This window comes from Theropithecus gelada, chromosome 16, assembly GCF_003255815.1.
Source record: "Theropithecus gelada isolate Dixy chromosome 16, Tgel_1.0, whole genome shotgun sequence".
NCBI lineage: Eukaryota > Metazoa > Chordata > Mammalia > Primates > Cercopithecidae > Theropithecus > Theropithecus gelada.
Genome location: NC_037684.1, coordinates 59399407 through 59414226, shown reverse-complemented (window position 1 = coordinate 59414226; position 14820 = coordinate 59399407). Strand labels below are relative to the sequence as shown.

At 45.6% G+C, this 14820-nt stretch overlaps 1 protein-coding gene across 1 annotated transcript in view; it reads right to left on the bottom strand.

Moving 5' to 3' along the window:
- The window catches only part of RAP1GAP2 (RAP1 GTPase activating protein 2), a 172018-nt gene that overhangs the window by 47189 nt on the left and 110009 nt on the right, over positions 1–14820 (bottom strand). The window contains exons 10-12 of the mRNA XM_025363499.1: positions 6911–6989; positions 6050–6103; positions 1923–2006 (exon numbers count right to left, since the gene is read on the bottom strand). Coding sequence (XP_025219284.1) covers positions 1923–2006; positions 6050–6103; positions 6911–6989 — 217 coding nt within the window. The remainder of the gene's footprint in view (positions 1–1922; positions 2007–6049; positions 6104–6910; positions 6990–14820) is intronic.

The window sequence follows — 14820 nt, the reverse complement described above, 5'->3', positions numbered from 1 at the left end:
AAAAAAGTTTGCCAATCCCTGATCTATAGCATGCCATGAAGGTGTTACAACTCTAGCCACATGTCCTACTTGCCCCAGATTATGAGGCCAGAGTGTGGAAGAGCAGCTGCCTCCAGGCAACCTACATCTCTCACTAGAAAAACAATCCAGTGTGTGCTCTGGGACACGCACTTCTTTGCAAGATTCACATCCAGCCTGAGAGTAGCCTTGCCGTTACTTTGATACTGGCCTTGAGCTTGACCACGCACTCAGGGAGGGGTCTTAGGCATCGCCGTATCCCCCAGAGTGCACAGCACAGTGCACAGCAAACACAAGAATTAGGTGAAGCTCATTTCTATCCGGAGACCAGCATAGGGCTTGGAGGCAACAAATGTTCATATTAAATGTCCCCCAGCAGCAGGTGTGCAAAACAACAATCTGCCTAGGTTCTTTAAAAAAAAAAAAATTATCTTCTTGGCTTCTTCCCCCACAGCAGCATCAGGCACATAAACAATACACAGACTCCCTCTCCGAGATGGATGGCTCATGTTCAGTAATTATAACTTTGCTGGAACATTGGATTATAATCACCTCACAAGCTCTGCTTTGGTAAATTTCACCAGCAAAGAACTTTCATTAGGGGGTTTTATTAGCAAAGCTATATAAAATAAAAATATAATATGTGAAAATGATTATAGTAGCTACCTGAATAATCTCCCTTAAATTATAAGATTCATCAGCGTTAGTCTTGCAGATCCTAAACTCTTCATCTAATTAGAATATTTTTAAGCAAACGCATGTCTCTTAAGGTCCAGTATCTCTAAATGAGAACATCAGGTGTCGTCTAACCAAGAAAGATATCATCATGCAAAAAAAAAAAAAAAAAAATAGAGATAACATCAGAAGATACTATTAACCTGCCATTAGTAGGGCCGACATTTTTATTCATTCATTAATTCACATAACAATGGAGTGTATTTATATGAAGGTGTATTTATAGGCGAGGCTCTTAGATGATACAAAGATGAAATGGGCGTGGAACTTTCCTCTCAAAGAGCCTCGATGAGGAAACCGTGTGTTCAGTTAACCCCTCTACTTGGGATGTTAATAAATGTTCGTGGTAGGAAAGAGGTAGGGAAGACGGGAAGTTTATGTAAGTACGGAAACCACTAAGTTCAACAAAGTTATAAATTGTCCTTTACCTTGAGGGTTCTTAAAGCCTTTAAAAGGTCCCCACACAAGTGACAATGCCTCCCCAGGTCATTTGCTCACGGAGTACACCATTAGACCAGCATTCACGGAACACACTTTGAGAAACATGATTCCGGCCAGTTAACTCCAAAGCAACGTGTGAGTGCTACCAAAGACAGAGGCTGAGCAGTGGTGTGCTGGCAAATTTTGAGTCACTGGCTCTCCAAAGGAGGAAGATAGAAACCCTGGTGTTTGCCAATTTCCATAGAGTAAATACTTCCACCACGGTTGACTTCAAGCTGCCAACATGACGTCACGGAACAGAGTCGTGAAGAGACGCACCCACCTATTCATCACATCACTCAAGTTCGGGGAGAAAAAGTTCATTCCCACTGGGGAGAAATTTGGGCAAGGAGAGAGCAGCCTATGTTCCTCCATTCCCTCGACCTAGTCTGGTTTTTCTTATAACCAGCAGCCCATAAATACATATAAGCTGAGGCAGCCGGGAAGAGTGAGAATTTGCTATATGAAAAAAACGACATCACTGTTTAAGGACGTGCAGGCCTTTTTGTAAGAAGTAGCCTTGCTGGAAAGTTCTGCCACCTCCAGTCTAACTCATACCTTAAATGGGACCGTTGTATTCCAAATGCTTAAGAACGCAGGTCAGGGCTCCCGCGTTCAGGGTGGGGATAAAAAGAGTCCTAAGTGAGAAACCACGGGATACGGTCACCGGTATGGACGGTGTTGCTTACCTGCCTGGCTTTTTGATAAATGACTCCGAATTTGAATGTGTTGTTGACTTCATGCTCATCATAGGACACAATCATCTGGGAGGCCTGGAAAATGTGGCAAGAAAAAAAATCAACATTGGTTCAATTCGGAAGCAAGAGAGAAAGCACATGGGAGGAGAAGCACCCATTTGGGTAGAGAATGTGTCCCCGGGTATGAAACCTCCACAAACACGGAGGGAAAGAAATAGTAAGGAGACAGTCAGGCGGCAGCTCCAGAGTCAGCTAGCTTCTAGAACTTGGGCTTCTCCAGTAGGAACCAAACTGCTGTATCGCTCATTCCACTCCCGCCCAGATGTGCCAGCCAAAGCTCGGGGGCACATGTGTCCAGCAGTTTATTTGACCCCCGTGTTGAATCTGTGGTGTCAAAAGTGAAGCCAGAACCCCGAAACTGGTCAGCAAGGATAACTGTAGGCCTAATTCCACCTCCAACCAGCAGCGCGATTCTCAGCAAGTCACCGCTCCCGACCACACGTCAATCCCCTCCGCATGAAATCAGAGGTCTCTGAGGAGAACACGCTAAGGAGGAACATACCCCAATACAATAGGCAAAGAAGGAATGTTTACAACCTGACTCCTGCCCTGTCTCATTTTCCATCACGCATCACAGAGGGGATGACTGAGATCAGAAAAATTAAACTTCAGGTATTTTTGGGGTTTTTTTGTTCGTTTGTTTTTGAGATGGAGTCTCGCTCTGTCTCCCAGGCTGGAGTGCAGTGGCGTGGTCTCGGCTCACTGCAACCTCCGCCTCCCGGGTTCAAGCGAGTCTCCTGCCTCAGCCTCCTGAGTAGTTGCGATTACAGGTCCCCACCATCACACCGGCTAATTTTTGTATTTTTAGTAGAGACGGGGTTTCACCGTGTTGGCCAGGCTGGTCTCGAACTCCTGACCTCGTGATCCGCCCACCTCGGCCTCCCAAAGTGCTGAGGTTACAGGCGTGAGCTACCATGCCCAGCCTAAACTTCAGCTTTGAATCCACTGTTTTTACCTATGTAGCTTTGAGTGAGCTGCTTCTCTGGAGCTCAGTTTCCTTTTCTTTTTTTTTTTTTTTTTTTTTTGAGACAGAGTCTTGCTCTGTCGCCCAGGCTGGAGTGCAGTGGCCGGATCTCAGCTCACTGCAAGCTCTGCCTCCCGGGTTTACACCATTCTCCTGCCTCAGCCTCCCGAGTAGCTGGGACTACAGATGCCCGCCATCTCGCCCGGCTAGTTTTTTTTGTATTTTTAGTAGAGACGGGATTTCACCATGTTCGCCAGGATGGTCTCGATCTCCTGACCTTGTGATCCGCCCGTCTCGGCCTCCCAAAGTGCTGGGATTACAGGCTTGAGCCACCGCGCCCGGCAGTTTCCTCTTCTGTTAAATGCAGATGTGTGGTTATGAAGATTCAACAAGAAAGAACTGAGTACAGAGCAGCTATCATTACCATCATCATCAACAGCTCTATGACCCTCCAGAAATATCAGAGCTGAACCAGCTTATTGGGGAAGAAAGGATTTGGGAGTGTAGGGATAATCTCAGCAATAAAAAGGAGGGATTCTCAGTGTGGAGACTTGAAACTTGAAGGTCCCTTCCAACTTTTACATTAAAAATAAAAAGACAAGAAAATTGAGTATCATTTTTCACCTGTGCAAGGAGTACTAATGGATCGTCTTAAAACTGGTCTAGGAAAACAACCTTGGTGGGTGTTATGGACAATTAACTGTTAAAATTATTTTAAGTGTGTTTAGCAGAGTACTTTCAACTTAAGTGATCTGAGCTGAATTTGAAGACTATTAATAAGTTATGTTTGGAAGTTTTAACTTCAATGAAGTAATTATTTGCTACGAAAGACACAAACATTACATTACTGAACAAAGATGGTGCAATATCTTTGTTGTTGTTTTGTTTTGTTTTTTATGAGGCTCCCGAGAATCAACCCAACAAACGCATTTCAATTCACTTGAATGAGAAACATGTTTAGTATCAAAAGAGCCCAAGAAGGCACTGGGGTGAAAGGTTCAATCTCAGAGTTTGGTCCATTACCGTGGTGTGCTTTCTGGTCACTTTGCACAATGTCGATTTGAAGTACAGTGGTGACAACATGAAATGTAACGTTTGGAAAAAAAAAAAAAAAAAGGAGGGATTCAACCACACGTTATGCGAGAGGAAGAACACACCAGGAACAACTTATTGGCTGGAATCTGTGGCCTGTGTGAAGTTGCCACACACTGTGTATCTCTGGGAGGCTCTCAGCTGTCAGCTGTCTGGGGAAACGGACGCTTCGCAGCTCCCCCCGCGAGGGCGCCTGGAGCCTCCCTCCACTCCTGCCTGGGTGAGTCACAGGGGAGGAACGGCTGCCCTGCCAGGGAGAGGCACCAGGCCATGGAGAACTTCCAAAGGACATTCTAAACTCTGCAAATTTTAAAAACACACACATGTGCGCATCTCAGCCAGATGTACATCCCAGCTGGACTCAGCGGTCCTTCAAATATAGAAAACATGAAAATACAGCTGCTCTTCCATTACTACCAAGGCCCGAGGCTTTCCAAGCGATAGAGAGAACTGGGCAAATAAACACCATTGGTTCTCTCGGTGGCTATGAGTTGACAACCAAAATTGCCAAACCTGTAGTTAAGTTAGACCTTTATGATGGGGTTTTAATGTTTGGTTAAACCCCACTCATTCAGTTGTCATTATAAAGGGGAGGTCAGTCTCAATGAGAGAAAATGTTCAATGAAGTGTAGCATGCTCCCGGTATCAACAGATGCTAAAATAGCGCAACAGAGGCACATGGAAGATGAAAGGCTCTGTGCAGGAGAGGACTCCGCCATTCGCTCAGCCCCTGCAGATGGATACATGGCTGCTTCTGAGAGTGACATGCCAATCATGAACACTGAAAGCATTTGTTCCAGCCAGGCGCGGTGGCGCACGCCTGTCATCCCAGCACTTTGAGAGGCTGAGGAGGGTAGATCACCTGAGGTCAGTTCGAGACCATCCTGGCCAACGTGGTGAAATACCTGTCTCTACTAAAAATACAAAAATTAGCCGGGCATGGTGGCGGGCACCTCCAGTCCCAGCTACTTGGGAGGCTGAGGCAGGAGAATCGCTTGAACCCGGGAGGTGGAGGTTGCAGTGAGCCGAGATTACACCACTGCACTCCAGCCTGGGTGACAGAGCAAGGCTCTGTCTCAAAAAAAAAAAAAAAAAAAAAGTTGTTTGTTCCAGCGGATTCTGGATGTCTCCGCTGGGACAGGGCCTCTCTTCCTCACCGGACATTTCATCTCATGGGTCCTGGTTGTCAGAGTTGGGACTCAGAGGATAGACAGAGCCGGCCCCAGCAGCCCTCAGCTGCTGCAGCGTGACCCACGGCAGAAGCTCAGAAGCACGGCTCTGCTTCCATTTTCCCTCTCCAGAGCCTGCCGGCCCATGAAGAGGCAGCCGATGCACAGGCTCTTTTCCTGTGGCCAATTTCAAGCAATTCACTGTCCGTGGGGGACGTAAGTCCTCTCATGCCACAATTATTCTTCAGTGGGTTTATTATTATTGCTTCTCTTCCCACTCACATTCCCATATGAGAACTGGGGTCAATATCAGACCAATGCAAAGGAAACTGATATCAGAAAACCAGCCTGTTTATAAATGAAGGCAGCAGAGGCTCATACGGCCTGAGAGCTGCAGTAACACGGGCAATGCGGGGGGCAGCTGTCTGGCCTTTCTCTTCTTTGTGAGCGTCTGCCTGCTGTACTTCCCGCCCCTCTGGGACAGCAGACTGGATCTGCACTAGCCGCCAGCTAGAGTCACGACCCCTCCAGCACTGGCCTCAGGGAGGTACCACTGAGGTGTGCTGGAGAAGCTACAACACTGCTACCCTCTGTCACCTTCACAGCAGCCTGGGGACCAACTCAACTGGGCTGGAGACCTGGGCATGGCTGAGGATGGGTTCCCAGTGGACCAGCTTGTGAAGGGGTGGGCAGGGAGAGACGGAGACCTGGAAGCTTATCATGGAGACCCCATGAAACCCCACGACGATGCAGAGAACTCCCCAAAAAGCCACAGGTCTGCAAATCCTCGCCAAGCGGCAGGGCCCTGCGCTGGGAGGCATGAAGGTCCTCACCTTGGGGTACAGGACAGGGTTGAATCTCAGTCCCACTGCATCATCACAGAAAGCCTGAAAGGGAGAAGAACACGGAGGTCAGGGACGACATCTGTAGGGACATCTGGGCTCCTCTGCCCACCGGGACAACGCAGCATGGGAGGGCGAGGCACGTGGGTCAGGAGGCCTGGGCTGGGATTCTTCTGCTGCTCACTAACACGTGCCCAAGCAAGTCGACTACCCTTTCCGGGGTTTGCTGATAAAGTGTGGGAACGGATTAGATAGAGCCTGAGGCTCATCTCCGTTCCGGCCTGAAGACAAGGCCAAAAACCATCCAGCCCACGACTGCCACCAAACGTATCCAGCACAATTCTGTGACATTCCTGCTCCCAGAGTGAGGGTCCAACCAACCCAGCTATCTCGCTCACCCCACTTTGCTAACTCAGTTCCCAGGTTCGCAGGCTTCTCACTCAAGGGGGTGCTCAATCTGGATCATCCTTCAGCCCAACTCAGGCCTCTCCTCTGCTGTGAAGGCTCCCCTGGCCACCCCGCCCCCACCCCTCCACGGACATCCTACGGTGCTCAGCACATCCGGCCCCGTCTTTCTACTTCTCTCACCTCCCAAACTAGCTGTTCATGGAGGATACTGTTTCTAAGCAGCCTCCGCAACAAGGATGAGCTATGGAGGATGTAGGAAAGACAGAGGCATCTGCCCACAGCCCTCCCGGACCCCCATCAGTGCAGTCAAGGGCCAAAGAGTAAAGCGGCCACCCCTTCCCTAAGGGCTGAGCCTACCCAGGATACGCCTGCACCCCACTCCAGAGGCCAGCCCTGGGCTGAGAGAGGAAGCTGCCTTCTCTCACAGGTTGGTTGGTTTCTCACCTTTGCAATCTGAGGGACACTGGGAAGCTTGCTCAGTCCAGCCAAGGGGATCCGCTCATGCACCGTCTTCAGTTTGGACCTGCACAAGACGGGAGAGAAAAGGACATCCCTAAGAAACAGTCAGTGAAGGCATGGGGGATCAAGCCTGTCATCTCAGTACTTTGGGAAGCCAAGGAAGGCGGATCACTTGAGGTCAGGAGTTTGAGACCAGCCCGTCCAACGTGGTGAAACCCCATCTCCACTAAAAATACAAAAAAAATTAGCCAGGCGTGGTGGCGGATGCCTGTAAATCCCAGCTACTTGGGAGACTGAGGCAGGAGAATCACTTGAACCCGGGAGACAGAGGTTGCAATGAGTCGAGATTGCACCACTGCACTCCAGCCTGGGCAACAAGAGTGAGACTCCATCTCAAAAAAAGAAGAAAAGAAAAGAAATGGTCAATGAGGAAGGTGGCTGAGATCGCAGCACACAGGACACTGGCTTCAGGACTCTCTGAGGCCAGATCGGCCTCAGATGAGCCAACCACACACTGGGCACCACACTCGCATGGTGCGAAAACGGAATCCTACTTAGGTATGGCTGGGGAGGCAGCTACGTAAAGAACGCGCCTGGCTGGGGGCAGTGGCTCACGCCTGGAATCCAAGCACTTTGGGAGGCCAAAAAGGGTGGATCAGGAGGTCAGGAGTTCGAGACCAGCCAGATCAATATGGTGAAACCCCATCTCTACTAAAAATACAAAAATTAGCTGGGCATGGTGGTGGGTGCCTGTAATCCCAGCTACTTGGGAGGCTGAGGCAGGAGAATCACTTGAACCTGGGAAGTGGGGGTTGCAGTGAGCCAAGATCATGCCATTGTCCTCCAGCCTGGGCAACAGAGCAAGACTCTGTCTCAAAAAAAAAAAAAAAAAAAAAATGCCTGATACATCTGTCTGCCACTGAAATACGGGAAATGCAAATAAGGTCGCCATTATTTTTTGGTTTGTTTGTAGGTTTTTGCGTTCTCCCAAAGAACTGAGCACAGCTTCTGGATATATTTGGGTTCTGTCATGAAATTAAACCTTTATGAAAAGAAAACCTAGTATTTCAAAATCTGGGTTTACTCAAAATCTAAGTGGGATGAAATCTGCTTCATAACAGGATTCACCATGAGAGTCTAAATTTAGCCTGATCCCCTGATTCATTTAGCACATTATGAAAATGCTGGATTTTACTGAATGCTTTTCTGCATCTGAGGAGATAACCATATGGTTTTTAATCTGTTGACCTGGTGAATTACATTTCTGTTGAGCCATTTTTTGATTCCATGGGAAAAAGTCCACTTACTTCTGACATATTATTTTTAATATCCTGAATTTTTTTTTTATTTTTATTTATTTATTATTTGAGACAGAGTTTCGCTCTCATTGCCCAGGCTGGAGTGCAATGGCGCGAACTTGGCTCACTGCAACCTCTGCCTCCCAGTTTCAAGAGATTCTCCTGCCTTAGGCTCCCAAGTAGCTGGGATTACGGGTGCCCGTCACCATGGCTGGCTAATTTTTTATATTTTTAGTAGAGACAGGGTTTCACTATGTTGGCCTGGCTGGTCTCGAACTCCTGACCTCAGGTGATCCACCCGCCTCCGCCTCCCAAAGGGCTGGGATTACAGGGGTGAGCCACGGTACCCGGCCGAATTCCATTTATTAATACAGCAGTCCCCCTTATCCACGGTTTTGCTTCCCCCAGTTTCAGTAACCTGCAGTCGACCACGGCCAAAAAAATATTAAATGGAAAATTCCAGAAATAATTCATAAGTTTTCAATTTTGTGCTGTCCTGAATAGCATGATGAAATCTTCCACCATCCCAGTCCATCCACCTGGGATGTGAATTCTCCCTCTGTCCAGCGTATCCACGCCCTACACGCTCCCTACCCATCGGTCACTTAGCGGCCATCTCAGTGATCGGATGGACCGTTGCAGTATCTCACTGCCTGTGTTCAAGTCACCCTCACCCTTATCATACTAATAATGGCCCCAAAGTGCGAGGCCCATGAGTGATGCTGGCACTTCGGATATGACAAAGAGAAACTGTTAAGTGCCTCCTTTAAGTCGAAAGGTGAAAGTTCTTAATTAGGAAAGAAAATTCTATGCTAAGGTTCCTGAGATCCATGGTACGGACGAAATTGTGAAGAAGGAAAAAGAAAATTATTGCTAGTTTTGCTGTTGCACCTCAAACTGCAAAAGCTATGGCCACAGTGCATAAATGCTTAGTTAAGATGAAAAAAGGATGACATGTGTGGGCGAAAGATATAAACAGAGGTGTTTCTGTTGATGGCAATCAGGTTTGGGACTATATGACATTTCGGGCATCCACTGGGGGTCTTAGAATATTTCCCCCACGAATATGATGAGACTACTGTATTTTATTTAGATTTTCACAGCTCTGTTCAAAAGCAACACCAGCCTATTTTTTATTTTCTTGTGTTTTCCTTTCCAGGTTTTGATATCGAAGTGTTATTCCAGTCTTATAAAAATGCTAGGTAGCTTCTTATCCTTTTTTTTTTTTTTTTTTTTTAAAGACGGAGTCTCGCTCTGTTGCCCAGGCTGGAGCACAGTGGTGCATCTCGGCTCACTGCAACCTCCACCTCCCGGGTTCAAGCAATTCTCCTGCCTCAGCCTCCTGAGTAGCTGGGATTACAGGCATGCACCACCACGTCCAGCTAATTTTCATATTTTTAATAGAGAGGAGGTTTCCCCATGTTGGCCAGGCTGGTCTCGAGCTCCTGACTTCAAGTGATCCACCCACCTCGGCCTCCCCAAGTGCTGGGATTACAGACGTGAGCCACCACGCCCAGCCTGATCCTTTTAAATAGTTTAAATGAGATTTTCTCATTCCTTAAAGGTTTGCTAAAACTAGTCTGTGACATCTCTAGGCCTGCTGTTTTTATAGGAGGATACTTTTGGGTACTAATTCAAATTCTTCAGTGGTAAATGTTTAGGTTTTCTACTCCTTGTTGAGTCAGTTTTGGTAATTTATATTTTTATATAAAAGCATTAAGCACATTGGTATAAAGTTGTTTTTGGTATTCTCTGAAGACTTCATCTCTGTTTGTAATTGTCCTCACCTTTACTGCTGCAATACTATTTGTATCTTTTCTTTCTTTCTTCTTCTTTTTTTTTTTTTTTTCAGATGGAGTTTCATTCTTGTCGCCCAGGCTGGAGTGCAACGGCGCGATCTCAGCTCACTGCAACCTCCGCCTCCCAGGTTCAAGTGATTCTCCTGCCTCAGCCTCCCGAGTAGCTGGGATTACAGATGCCTGACTAATTCTGTTGTATTTTTAGTAGAGACGGGGTTTCACCATGCTGGCCAGGCTGGTCTCAAACTCCTGACCTCATATGGTCCACCTGCCTCGGCCTCCCAAAGTGCTGGGATTACAGGCGTGAGCCACTGTGCCCGGCCTGTTAGTATCTTTTCCTTGTTTTCCCTTATCAGTTTTAGCTGGAGGTTTATCGATCTTATTAGTCTTTTCAAAGAGATACCTTTTGGGTTTTTTCTTTTACCATCTCTATCCTTTTTTATTTTTGCTTCCTACTTCACTAGTCTATTCTCATCTTTTTTACTTCCTTCCTTCTATTTTCTTCAGAGTTTTTCTACGACTCTTTTTCCAACTTCCTGACCTACATACTTACTCATTTAATCTTTTTTTAAAGTGCATTTAGAACTATACATCTCTCTCTAAATACCACTTTAACTGCAGCTCACACAATTTGATACATAGTATTTTCACTGTCATGTAGTTCTAAATATTTTGTCAGTTCTTTTGTGATCTCCTCTTTAGTCCATTAGTTATGTTTTTAAAGTTTTTAACTTTCCAAATATGAGATTTTTTTCCTCTCCAGTATTTAAATTGTTGATAATTTGTCTTACATTCAAGGAACATAATCTAAATGATATTATTTGAAATGTGTTGACTTTAATACATGGACTTTTACTTTTTCCCACTCCACACGAGCTTGAAAAACTGTATTTTCTCTTTTGTTAAGAGCAGGAATACACGTTAGCCAAGATCGAAATTGTTAACTGTGTCGTTCAAGTCTTCCATAACCTCACAATTTTTTGCCTGCTCGATCCACTGGTTTCTCAGCAACGTCGTCAAAATCTCCCACTATACCTGAGTATCTGGCTACTTCTCCTTCTATTTCTCTCCGTTTTGCTTTTTAAAATTCGGCCGGGCACGGTGGCTCAAGCCTGTAATCCCAGCACTTTGGGAGGCCGAGACGGGTGGATCACGAGGTCAGGAGATCGAGACCATCCTGGCTTACATGGTGAAACCCCGTCTCTACTAAAAAATACAAAAAACTAGCCGGGCGAGGTGGCGGGCGCCTGTAGTCCCAGCTACTCGGGAGGCTGAGGCAGGAGAATGGCGAGAACCCGGGAGGCGGAGCTTGCAGTGAGCTGAGATCCGGCCACTGCACTCCAGCCTGGGCGGCAGAGCGAGACTCCGTCTCAAAAAAAAAAAAAAAAAAAAAAAATTCAAGACCATGTTATTAAGCACAAGCTCATGACTGTTAGATATTCTGAGTGGACGGAGCATGTTCACAGAACATCTGGGTGATGAAGAACAGGACGTGCCCTCTTTATTATCACATAAGCCAAGGCCTCTGGGGGACCTAGAAAAAGGACTCTTTCCCTGCCTGGTTTCTGAACAAATTCAAAAGCAAAGAAACAACAACACAGTAAGGTGTTCGGAGTCAAAATCACTGTGTGGGAGCACACAGCTTAGAGTGAAGATGAAACGCGTCTAACTAAATACCGGAATCAGCCCAACTTACCCACCCAGACACAGGCAGTGCTGGCCAGGGGCAAGCCCCCTCCCATGAGGCTGCTGGGTGGGACTTACTGCACAGGAGACCACCCTCAGGGCAGCTCGGTCCAAGAGGAAAAGGGGGAAGGAACACAGCTACACATGTGAGTTCCTGCTCCCAAACACGCCCATCAAAGGGGGCGAAGACAGCCCGGGTGTTACACAGAAGTATTCCCTCTATGCCACAGGAAACATCAGGAGTGGGGAAGAAGTATTCCGCGTTACAAACGAGTACATCATCCCTAGTCTTTTTGTCCTGAAAATCTATTTTGTCTGATATTACTATTGCTACGCCAACTTTCATAGTATTTTTCAGCGTATCTTTTTCCATCCCTTTATTTTAAATCTGTCCACACCATTTTTCTTTAGGTATGTCTCTTATAAGTAGAATATAGCTATATTTTTAATTCAATCTGATAGGCTGGTATTGTAATAGGCTAATTTAATCTATTTATACTTATTGCAATTACTATCATATTTGAAATTTTTTTTTTTTTTTTTTTTGAGACGGAGTCTTGCTCTGTCACCCAGGCTAGAATAGAGTGGCACGATTTCGGCTCATAGAAACCTCCGCCTCCCATGTTCAAGCAATTCTCCTGCCTCAGCCTCCAGAGTAGCTGGGATTACAGGCACATGCCAACATGCCCAGCTAATTTTTCATATTTGTAGTAGAAACGGGGTTTCGCCATGTTGGCCAGGCTAGTCGCAAACTCCTGATCTCAGGTGATCCACCCACCTTGGCCTCCCAAAGTGCTGGGATTACAGGCGTGAACCACCATGACTGGCCTGAAATTATTTCTAAACCATCATTTTATATTTTTCATTCCCTGTGTTTTCTTTCCTTTTTTTCTCTTCCTTTCCTACCTACAATTGATTTTTTTTTTGCTTTCTTTTTGTTAATCCTCTTTTTATTTCCTACTAATTTGCTATAGACTATATTTCTGTATCTTCCAATACATCTATTTATATTTTTTTCATCAAACTCTTAAGATTGTATTCTCTCTCCTAAGGGGCATAAATAAGAAACAACAGAGTATACTTTTATCCACTGAACATTTTTTCCTTCCCATTGTCCTTGCTACTTCTGTTTATAAATTTAGTTCAAGCCTCCTTTTAAACATGCAAAAAAAAAAAAAAAACACTTTTTACCATCAGTAATTAAATTTATCAACATACTTTATCTATTTCTTGTCACTTTCTAATTAAATCTTTTCTGGTTTTTCTTTTCTTCTGACTGAAGTATATCCTTCAGTAATTCTTTCAAAAAGAGCCCGAGTGGGACACTCCCTTCATTTTTTTATGTCTGAAAGCAGTTTTACTTTGTCTTTGGCTTTTCTAGGTATAGAATTTTAGGTTGAGGGTTATTTTCCTTCTTTCTTTTTTTAAACACTTGAAAGATATTGCCCCATTGTCTTTAACAACTATCATAGATAAGGAGAAATCTATTCTCAGCCTAGTTCTCATTAGATCATAGATTATCTTGCCTGTATCTTCAGACAGCTTTTAAAATTTTTTTAAATGTTTAAAATCTTTTATTTCTGATGTTTCCGTTCAACATGTCTGGAAGTATTGTTTTGTTTTTAAATCACTTTCAGTAGCATGGTGTGTGCTTTCTTCAATTCTGAAACATTCTCAGCTAATACTTTTTTGGATATTTGTTCACTAGTCTATTCTTTCCTTCTAGAATGTCTTTGAGACAAATGCTGGGGCCTCCCAGTCTATTATCCACATATCTTCTTTTTCATATACTTCATCTCTCGATCTGTGCTGAGTTCTGCAGGAATTCCTTGGGTCTATCTTCCAATTCATAAATTCATTATTTAAACAGACTAGATTTTATCCCATGTGTTAAGTTTATTTCTACAATTATTTCTTGAGTTCCCAACAATTTTTACTGTCTTCCTTTTGTTTGTTGAGACGGAGTCTTGCTCTTGTCGCCGAGGCTGGAGTGCAGCGGTGTGATCTCGGCTCACTGCAACCTCCACCTCCCAGGTTCAAGTGATTCTCCTACCTCAGCCTCCTGTGTAGCTGGGATTACAGGCACCCGCCACCACATCTGGCTAGTTTTTATATATTTAGTAGAGACAGGCTTTCGCCATGCTGTCCAGCCTGGTCTCGAACTCCTGAACTCAGGTGATCCACCTGCCTTGGCCACCCAAAGTGCTGGGATTACAGGCATGAGCCATCGCGCCCAGCCTGTTTTACTTTTACAACCATGAGTTCTTGATTCATTTCTCTGCATCACAATTTATGAACCATTTTACAGATGCTATTCGTTCTTTATCTTATTAAGATCTTAAATATATTTAAGTCATCTTGAAAGTGGACCATTATTTGAATTTCATCTGCAGTAAATTCATCTCCCACTTGTTGGTGTTTTTGAATGCCTTCCTGGGTTTTCCTCAGGTGTTTTGGAATTTTCCACCTCCTTTCCTGTACTGTCAGTGCAGACCACCTTGGTTCAGTCCCCATCATGGCTGGTGCTTAGCACAGCTCTAGCGGCCTTTGCATCAGGCAGTCTTGGTGGTCTGGATCATCACCTGTGATCATCACCTGGCTCATCACAGCAGCCTCCTGACTCACCTTCCTGCTTCTGGCCTTGCCTTTCCTCTATGCCATTCTTCTTATTCTAGCCAGAGTGGTCATTGTCTTTTATTTCCTTTTTTTTGGGAGATGGAGTCTCGCTCTGTCGCCCAGGCTGGAGTGCAGTGGCACTATCTCGGTTCACTGCAACCTCCTCCTACCGCGTTCAAGCAATTCTCCTGCCTCAGTCTCCCGAGTAGCTGGGATTACAGGCGCCCGCGACCATGCCTGGCTAATTTTTGTATTTTTAGCAGAGACAGGGTTTCACCATGTTGGCCAGGCTGGTCTCGAACTCCTGACCTCATGATCCACCTGCCTCGGCCTCCCAAAGTGCTGGGATGACAGGCGTGAGCCACCGTGCCCGGCGCCAGGGTGATCATTCTACTGTGCAAATCTGATCATGACCTTCTCCCTTCAGTACCTCTCCTATGACTCTTAGGATAAAATCCGAGCTCCTAAACATCATCGGTATAGGATCTAGCCTTTT